Source organism: Aquarana catesbeiana, linkage group LG01 (assembly GCF_042186555.1).
Source record: "Aquarana catesbeiana isolate 2022-GZ linkage group LG01, ASM4218655v1, whole genome shotgun sequence".
Lineage (NCBI taxonomy): Eukaryota > Metazoa > Chordata > Amphibia > Anura > Ranidae > Aquarana > Aquarana catesbeiana.
In genome coordinates this window covers 8,907,633-8,918,357 of record NC_133324.1, presented here as the reverse complement: position 1 = coordinate 8,918,357, position 10,725 = coordinate 8,907,633, and the positions used below count along the sequence as shown (strand labels likewise).

The 10,725-nt window shown below is 42.5% G+C and overlaps 1 protein-coding gene across 1 annotated transcript; it reads left to right on the top strand.

Moving 5' to 3' along the window:
• Positions 1-334: 334 nt before the first annotated feature.
• LOC141124123 (vomeronasal type-2 receptor 26-like) lies at positions 335-10,196 on the top strand. Its single transcript, XM_073612202.1, has 3 exons — positions 335-537; positions 2,533-2,626; positions 5,864-10,196. Exons 1-3 carry the CDS (start codon positions 335-337, stop codon positions 6,872-6,874), a joined length of 1,308 nt encoding a protein of 435 aa, XP_073468303.1. The 3' UTR covers positions 6,875-10,196.
• The last annotated feature ends 529 nt before the right edge of the window (positions 10,197-10,725 follow it).

The window sequence follows — 10,725 nt, the reverse complement described above, 5'->3', positions numbered from 1 at the left end:
TCTTTATTGTGTCCTCATGGCACCAACAATTATTTTTTACTTTTTCACACTTGCCAAAGGACAGTCTCTACATATAGGAGTTCAACTATGTGATAGATAAATATATTTTATTATATTTTCCTTTAAGCCTAGTACACACAGGCCAAAAGTAGGGCGACATAGACCAGTCCAATAAAAAACGGCCAGCAGAGGGGCGTGTCCTGGCTGCCAAGTGACATGGCCACTTGACTCCCAGCTCCTCAGCTTCCCAGGGTGACAGACGTGGCTCACATCACCTCAGCTTGCCGATTTCCCCTCTGCTAGTGAGGGGAAGACTCCTGCATGAAAGCGGAGTATGACCCGAAGGAATCCACAGATACAGAGTCTCCGCCGCCTAACGGACTATTTCATGAAGCTGCAGCACACGGCCAGCCAAGGTGGTGCCATGGGAAGCGACCGATATCCCTCTCCACAGCCTCTCTCCAGTGACCCTCTGGCAGACCCAGGATTTGACATGGAGGAATCAGCACAGAAGACCACCTTCTCCCCCTCATCTGAGTGAGGTAAGAGGGCTGCTGAATCCCCAGCATCTTCCCCTACTAAGCTACCCTCTACTAAAAAGCAGTTCTGGGCCCCTCTCCTTGCACTCCCTGGCCATAAGGAGAATTCCCCAGACACATTATCTGCCTTCCCTGCAGATGTCCCAGCCACTGAGGCAACCCTTAAAGCCATGCTGCTATCCCTCCAGATGGGGCTACACACTGAACTTAGATCCTCATTTAACCATTTATCTACCAGAGCAGCTGTTCTGGAGGAAAAACCGCTTCAGGTGAAACAACAAATATCATGGTGGCAGCTCACAATGAGGTGGTTGATGTGAATGAGGGACAGGCCGAGACAATCTGCAAGCTCCAACTAAAAGTGGCAGATTTGGAGGATAGATCCCGCAACAACAATATAACAATTTGGGGGATCCCGGAAACGCTCAAAAATCAAGAGATTATTTCATATCTGAAACTGCTATTCCTCAAATTGCTGCCTGATCTATCACCTAGAGATCTCCTCATGGACCACGCCCACAGAATACCAAAACCAGCGTATGTCCCTGACACAGTGCCCAGGGATGTCCTGACCCGTGTCCATTATTATCATATAAAGCCGCCAGGAATGCACACTTCCTTCTCCATATGCAGGAGTGTTACTCTATCAGGGCCTCTCAGCAGCCACTGCGCAAGAAAGGAGGGAATTTTCCCCTGTCACTAAGGTCCTACAAGCTAACAAAATGACTTACAAATGGGGCTTCCCAAACAAGTTACTAGTTACTCATCAAAGTCAACAAGTGGCTATTACTTCTCAAAAAGAGGGTTTCAAGCAGCTCACAACTGGGGTCTTGTCCCTACCCCCTCCTCAAATGATGCCCGCTACAACATATCACAGAAACCACATCAACACTGGAAACCTCCTGATCACAAAACCCAAAGATCATCTCCGCCCCTAGATTTTAATCTAAGTCTACAGTTGGGCTTACTTCCATAGGAGACTCACACTGCTTAACCAGTTACCGACTGCCGCATGCCAATATACGTCGGCACAATGGCAGCGGTGGGCAAATGGGCATATCTGTACGTCCCCTTTAAGAGCCGGGGATAGCAGGCGCACGCATGCTGCCGTGTACAGCGTGACTGTGCCCGCGGGACTGGCGGACTTGATGTCTGCTGGTCTCCTGGTGACCATGGCACGGAGCCTCAGAATGGAGAAGTGCCTATGTAAACAAGGCATTTCCCCGTTCCGGCTTCTGTCATGACAAAGATCACTGCTCTCTGTCATTGAGAGCAGGGATTGCTGACATGTGACTTGAAGCCCATCCCCCCACAGTGGAAATCACTCCTAGGACACACTTAACCCCTTCATTGCCCCCTAGTGGTTAACCCCTTCACTGCCAGTGTCATTTACACAGTAATCAATGCATTTTTATAGCACTGATCGCTGTATAAATGCCAATGGTCCCAAAATAGTGTCAAACATGTCCGATGTGTCCGCCATAATGTCGTAGTCCTGATAAAAATCACAGATTGCCGCCATTACTAATAAAAACTTTTGCGCAAACCAATCAATTTATGCTTATTGCGATTTTTTTACCAAAAATATGTAGAATACATATCGGCCTAAACTGAGGAAATTTTTTATTATATATTTTCGGGGGGATATTTATTATAGCAAAAGTAAAAAATAATGCGTTTTTTTCAAAATTGTCACTCTTTTTTTGTTTATAGTGCAAAAAATCAAATACCACCAAAAGAAAGCTCTATTTGTGGAAAAAAATTTGGTCCATTTTGTTTGGGTGCAACATCGCACGACCGTGCAATTGTCAGTTAAAGTGACGCAGTGGCGAATTGCAAAAAGTGCTCTGGTCAGGAAGGGGGTAAAATCTTCCGTGGCTGAAGTGGTTAAGGTCACCCTGGAAGCCTGGCCTTCCCAGACCTGTTATTTATCATTGCCTGAATTACTAATTTAGAACATATACTTCAGTGTGTTACACTCTGTTTTTTCTAGGATAGTGAAGCGTTCAAGTGTTATTGATTTTGTCTTTGGTATCTTACGTGGATATTCATTCCTTGGTGCCCTTAAGGCTCCTTCTCTGGGCCTGGTGAGCAACGCCCATATCCAATCACAATGCCACTCAATATCACTACTATAAATGTAAAGGGACTTAATAGTCCCTTCAAATGCTCTAGACTATGGAGGGAAGCAATCTCACAAAAATCTGACATATTATATGTGTGCAAGAGACACATTTTGCCCACGCTAAAGCTTCCACCTGCCAAAACAGACTCTTTCCCCATCCATTCTTTACCAATGCACCTAAAAAAGACCAGAGGAGTTATGATTGATTTTTGTAGTTCAGTAGCATTCCAGCTTCACCACTAATGCCACGTACACACGAGCAAACTTTTCGACCAGACTGGTCCAACGAACCAAGTCCCGCAGACAATTAGACCATGTGTGGGCTTCATCGGACCTGCAGCGGACTTTTTCGGTGGGAAATCTGACAGACTTTAGATTTGGAACATGTTTCAAATCTTTACGTCGGAACTCCACCGGACCCAGTTCCTATCGAAAAGTCCGCTCGTCTGTATGCTAGTCCGACGGACGAAAACTGATGCTAGGGCAGCTTTTGGCTACTGGCTATCAACTACCTTATTTTAGTCTGGTCGTACGTCATCACGTACAAATCCGTCGGGCTTTGGTATGATCGTGTGTAGGCAAGTCCGTTTGTTCAGAAAGTCCGTCGGAAGTCTGCAGAAAGTCCGTCGGGTAGACCGTCGGACCAGTCCGGTCGAAAAGTCGCCCGTGTGTACGCTGCATTAGACATTAACCCAATGGGTAGATATTCAATTGTATCTGCCTCTATGAATAACTCCCCTCTAGTGATAGCTAACATCTATGCTCCCAACACTAAGCACAGACATTTCTTTTAAACCGTCATGGTCAAACTGCAACCATTCCCCAAAGAACAATTAATCTCATGTGGGGACTTCAATGACATTCCCTGATACGTCCTTGGACTATTCCAGTCCCCTCAGGAAGAGATACACAGCTCTCTCCTCCCTGATCCTGTCTGAAGCCATGGCATTGCTTACACGGCCCAGAGAGGGACTATACATTCTATTCTGCAGCTAAAAAGTCCTATTCCAGGACTGACCTCTTCCTGGTACATAAAACTGTTCTCCATCCCAAGGGCTACCATAGGCCTAATCATTTGGTCAGACCATGCCCCTGTAACCATCACACTTGAATACGGTCCTAAGACTCCTCGAAGATCTACTTGGCGCATGAATGCTGCCAATCTTTCTAAACCAGAGTACCAGGAACAGATCAAGAAAGAATTAGAATCATTCTTTGCTCTCAATCTAGGAACTGTCTCTAGTGAAGCAATCTTTGGGAATGCACACAAAGCCTATATTAGAGGCCTCTTCCTTAAGCTGGGCGCCCATGAGAAGCGCAAACGGTCAGAGCAAATTAACTCCTTCCTACAACAAATTAGACAATTTGAACTGATTAATAAACAAAATCCTGATTATTCCCACACATGAGCTCTACGTAAATTAAGAGAGGATCTCCGTACTTACCTATACTCAACATTTGACTATCATATCAAGAGACTCCACCTCATTTGGTATGCCCACAGCAATAAACCTGGAGCGCTACTAGCCCTTGCCCGTCACTGGAAAAACAGTTCTCCCCCCCACCAACCAACATTTCCTGTCTATACTTACTCAGAATTCCCACATGGAATTTATGTATACTAAAGCTCACTTTTCCCTACCAAATTTTTTAGCTCACTGGGCCCCCTGGCTACAAGACCCGAGACGTAAGGTTATTATCACATGAAGCTAATATTAACTCTCACTTATACATCTCTTGACCTCACTCCCAGCAAAGACTTCTCTGTGCTTACTGGCCTTTGACAATAAAGCTCATCATCGGATTTCGGGGATGTAGTCGGTCTTTTCCTCCCAAACGATTATATCTTCCCATATTGCACCTTGCATTGGGGGAGAAAGAAGCTGACCACCTAACATTTGGAGGGACTATCATCCCTCTAGCCCTCAACTTGTAACTGATTTGTTATTTATGCCTAAGGTACCCACTTTCCAACATCAGTTGGGCAACACAGTCTATGTTATTACTAGAGTTTAAGTTATGTTACCAACCTTACTTATGCTTCACCTGATCTGCCCTCTCCAGAGCAGCCCAGTGCTGGGGTGGCTTATATCACCCTGCTTACTCTCAGTTATAGCGAAGTATATACCTATCATTCTATTTATTGTTACCTAAGCTATGTACCTAACTTTAACATCTCACTTATACAATGTATATCTACTGTCACTTGGAACTCCTCTAAAAAAAACAAGTCAATAAAACTCAAGTTTAAAAAAAAAAACTGGCAGACATTCAGGCCATGTGTAAGTCAGCCAGTCCAATAGAAGCCAGGTGCCGATCAGCCCCAAATTGGCCTCCGATCAACGCGCTCAGCCAATGGCTGAGAGTGCTGATTGGAGTGATCTGGCGGGGACTGTCCCCCTGTCAGAACACAAAAGCTCAGTGGGGAAGATCGCTGTACTAACAGATTTTTTTTCATTCAATCCAGCAGGTTGAATGAACATTTTTTTCAATGTACTAGGCTTAAAGGGGTTGTAAAGTTTCAAGGTTTTTCACCCTAATGAATTCTATGTACTAAGATGAAAAACCTTCTGTGATGCAGCTGCCCCCCAGAGCCCCCTTTTACTTACCTGAACCTGATCATAACAGCTTTGCGGACAAGCCTAGCAGCTCCAGTCATTGTCTCGGGTCCTCATTGGATAGATTGATAGCAGCGGGAGCCAATGGCTTCTGCTGCTGTCAATCATATCCAGTGACACAGCCGGTGGCAGGGCCGAGTCCTGCTGTCTGTGTCAATGGATGCAGTAGCAGGACTCGGGAGCGTGCCCACATGGGTAACTCCTGGGAGAGCGGCTCTCCGTGGGGGCACTCGCCGAGGAGGAGGGGCCAGGAGCACAGACGGGGACTCTAGAAAAGAATGTTCGGGGCCACTCTGTACAAAACCCTTGCACAGAGCAGGTAAGTATAACATATTTGTTATTTAAAAAAATAAAAAACAAACCTTTACAAATACTTTAAAGTGTAAGTAAACCCCCCTATCATTTTCAGCCAAGGAAGCTGCCATCTTTGCCTCTGTTTAATCTACAACTGCCATGTGATCAGTTATGACACCAGCCATTGGATGGTTTGACAGTTTGGTTGAGAGCACAACCAATGGGAATGTTACATTTCCGGCACATGCCGTAAATGAAACTGTTTTATGGATTTACTTCCGCTTTAGGTCTCCCCCAATGCACTAATGGAAATCCTATTGCTAGCTGTGAGACAACACAATACAATTTATTATTTCAGAAGTTCTGACCCCGAAGCTCATTGTGTTTGTATTGTTCTTCCTGCAGACAGTGAAAACTGCATGAAATGTCCTGATGATGAATGGCCAAATGAGAAGAAGGATCGGTGTGTTCCAAGAGTGGTGGAATTTCTCTCCTACACTGATGATCCCATTGTTGCAGTATTTTCAGCTGTCTCCATCCTCTGTTGTCTTCTGACTGGTTTAATATTGGGAATATTTATACATTACCAGGACACCCCCATTGTTAAAGCTAATAACCGGAACCTGAGCTATCTTCTCCTGGTCTCCATCATGCTGAGCTTCCTCTGTGTATTCTTGTTCCTCGGCCATCCAGTAGATGTGACCTGCATGCTACGTGTAACCTCTTTTGGTGTCATCTTCTCAGTTGCCGTCTCTTCTCTACTTGCCAAAAGTATCATGGTGTGTATTGCTTTTAAAGCCACAAAACCTGGGAGTAGCTGGAGGAAATGGATGGGAGCCAAACTGCCCAATTCAATCATTTGTGTCTTCTCATTGGTTCAAGTCATAATCTGTGTCACTTGGTTGTCTATTACTCCCCCCTTCCAGGATCAGGACACTCACTCTTATCAGGGGAAGATCATCATTCAGTGTAATGAAGGGTCAGTTATCGGCTTCTACTCTGTCCTGGGATATATGGGGCTTCTGGCAGCTGTGAGTTTCATTATCGCTTTTTTAGCCAGGACATTACCGGACAGTTTTAATGAGGCCAAGTACATCACCTTCAGCATGCTGGTTTTCTGCAGTGTCTGGATTGCCATGATCCCGGCCTATCTGAGCACCAGAGGGAAATACATGGTGGCTGTGAATGTTTTTGCTATAATAGCATCAAGTTCTGGACTTCTTGGCTGTATATTTTTCCCAAAATGTTTTATAATTCTGCTCAGACCTGACCTGAATATAAAAGCAGCTATTCACTAATATATATAGAGCAACACTGGGTTACCAGTAGTAATGGCATTATCTCTATTGTTGTTAATTTTAGTATTTTGCTAGTGTATTGAGAATGAACATTGTTAAATGTAAACCTTTAATACTTACCTTTCCTTTGGATGAGGAGTTACATTTTTGCTCTGGACACCGCTGGTATGAGACACTTTGGGTTTGTTGAAAATCTTGTCCCCTGCTGGGTGTAGTGGTTCCTCCCACCAGCCGTTACATCACTACAGAACAATGTAGTCACTTAGTGAGGAGGAACCACAGTGACCAGAGGGGGGGCAAAGTATCCAAATCATCCTAAAAATCTAGATGAGCCTTGCGAGCCACATACGGGTTAATGGCTTATCAAATAACGAAATAAAATCCAAGTGAAAAGAATCCAAGTGAAAAAACAGCTGCAAACACTAATCACGTTCCATAACCGTGCAATTAATATTAAAGAAATACAAATGTGTCTGCGCTAGAATTCAAATATCTAATAAGTGATTACAGTGAGTGTTAAATAGGTAAAATAATACAAAAAATAAAAAATTAAAAAATATTTTTAAATTAAAAATTAAAAACTGCACTTAAGCTGATCAATACAAATCAGAAATATCTCTTGGTAATTCAACCTTATAATACTAAAAGTGCGAAGTGCAATCTAAAATCCACAATATAAGTGCCAAATCAAAAGTGAAATATTCATAAAAGTCCTTATAATACAAAGGTGCACATCCAAAGAAATATAAATATAAGGTGCTCAAAATTAGTGTCCATAATAGTGAAGCTCATCCATCTTGTTCCTCCAAAAGTGTACCATAAAGCATGCCTTAGTGTCTTTCCGTGATCCCCCAAAAGCATATGCGCTCACCTTACAGTGTGTGACACAGTAATTAAACTCTGTCAAACACGCTTTGGAGCAACTCCTGTGCTCAAAGGAATCAACTTTGTAGACCTCCAATGCTCCCAGTCATGATATTATATGCAAGAAAAAAGGAAACTCCATAGCGCAATATTGTAGGATAATGAAGGATCTTTTATTGTGAACAGAAACTCTCCCCTCATAGGGGTACTCACATGCAGTGGGTGCGTAGGTGCACCATCCCATACAAGCATTGACAGAAACAGGCCGTCCGTAAGGTATAGCGTGCGGTGCGGTGTATGCCACAATCTCTCTCTCTCTCTCTCTGCTGACAGCTCCGTCCAGGCCCCTCCCCTACGCGTGTTCGGCACCGGGATCACGTGCCTTCATCAGGGGGATTTGATTGGACGGACGCTCTATGATGCATTTATAGTCACGGTGGCCATTTTGCCTTAGACCATGGACACAACTAGCAACAGGCTACAGTCATGTACATCCCTGGCGGCCATTTTCCCTTAGATTGCAGACGGAAACTATAACAGGCTACAACAATAATTATCCCCTGTTATCTATCGACCCCTATGATCATATATGAGCTATTCGTTATCTAAAGAGCGAAAACGTATGAATATAAACACAGAGAGCACGTAAATAAGATCAAATAAATATATCTAACCATAATTAAGATGTAATATGTGAAACCCCGGACCGGAGCCGTCATACATAGAGAACACCGCCGCGCACCTTATACACATAGATAGCCACAATTATTACAACAAAGACAAAGTTAATAAAACAAATAATGTCCTGAATAATAGAATTTTAATAGATATACAAGTAATAAAATAAAATAAAAATAAAAAATTATAAAACTAAAAAAGATAAAAGCCTCTATAAAAGGTAATACTAAAAATATATATACTTAATATATAAAATTGTAATGGTTAAAATTGCTGTGGGGGAGTATCAACAGCAAAATATAAATAAAAATAAAAAACCAAAAAAATCAGGGTGAATTACTGTGTACACAGAATTCATATTGAAATAGGAGATATAGAACAGGCGGGAGTATGGGACAGTATACTGACGGTATGGTGACACAGGCAGGAGTATGGGACAGTATACTGACAAAGCGACAAGGGTCAAAATACAGTGCATGTCCACCTATGTCCAATCCACAACGCATGTCCACATAAAATGCAATATTTAGACTAAAACCGTAAGAAGAAAAAACATAAAGGAAAACGCTATATTGGAGCTAACTGGCGGACCAGATATAGTTAATAATTACTGAGAAAGCATCTTAAATCAAAATCTCTATTTAGTCCACCAGGCACCAGAGAGCCAAGCTGGTGTATCCACCAGGATTCCCGTTTACTTATCTCTCTAATAAAATTCGAGCCTCTCCAGTGGCGTTTAGGTGCTTCAATACCCCAAAATTGCATACCAGTGGTGCTCTGATTATGCGCTCTTTTAAAGTGCACATATAGACTATGTTTATCTGACCCCTTACGAATACATCTCACGTGTTCCTCTATACGGTCTTTCAGAGCCCTAGTGGTGCGCCCTACGTAAATCAAATTGCATGGGCACTTTAAAGCATAAACGACCCCAATCGTATCGCAGGATATAAAGTCCCTAATAGTGTAAGATAAACCATTCATAGGATTTAAAAATTCTTTTACTCTTCTATTATTATCCGGAATCCTAACGCAGCTGTAGCACCTGCCACAGCCATAGAAACCTTTAACATCCCAAAACATTTTTGGTTTTAAGGGTGGTGGTTCCACTACGTTATGTACCAGTTTATCACGTAAATTGGGAGCTCTTTTGAAAACAATTTTAGGTTTATCTGGAAGCATATCCCTAAGGTGAATATCTTGCTTCAACACGCTCCAATATTTACATATAATCCTCCTTACTTCATTACTCTGCACAGAATAATCCAGAACGACGCTGATGCCATCATTAATATCCCTATCAGTTGACCTGGTGTTATCCCTTAATAAGTCATCCCTGTTAATGCGTCCAACTTCAAACAATTCTTTCTCCAAAAATTCCTTTCGATACCCCTTCTCCAAAAACATGTTGCTTAGCCTAATCGATTGGACCTCATAATCCTCAACCCTCGTGCAATTCCTTCGCATCCTAGTGAATTGACCTCTAGGAATGTTATTCAACCAGGGTTTGTGATGACAACTAGTAATCGGAATATAGGAATTACGGTCCGTGGTCTTAAAAAAGGATTTAGTGGTGATACCATCATTGGAATTGGAAATTTCTAAGTCTAAAAAGTGTATGCATTCTCTGCTAACATTCCAAGTAAGAGAAATATTACGATCATTACCATTCATGGAGTTTAATACCTCCATCAATGCCTCCATATCACCTTTCCAAATAATTAAAAGATCATCAATAAACCTCTTGTACAATAAAATACTTCCACAGTTATTACTTAAAATCCCCTCCTCTTCCCATTTGGCCATGTACAAATTTGCCACAATCGGGGCGAACTTAGCGCCCATAGCAACACCTTTCCTCTGTAGGTATATCTTACTGTCATACCAAAAAAAGTTGTGCCGCAAGCAAAAGTCCAAACATTTCAAAAGGAATATCGTAAAGCCCTCATCCACTGAGTCTTCTCTCTCCAAGGCCCATTTTACAGCATTTAAAGCGCCCTCATGGTTAATATTAGTGTACAATGAGGCTACATCACCTGTTGCCATAATCATGTTCTCATGTGCGGTACACTCATCAAGAAGTTGCAAGGTGTGTTTGGTGTCCTAAAGTGTCAGAAACCAGAGACACCCATCACTCTTCAAGAGAGGGAAGATTTCACTCACCACCTTCCCAGGAGATAAATATTAAAAAATGTTCTTTTATAAGCTGATTGTAATGTATTTTAGTGTCAGGGTCACTTTATTATATTGTATGTAGATGTTTCTGGCTATATTAATAAATGCATTTTGTTGTAATTTAGAACTCTGGA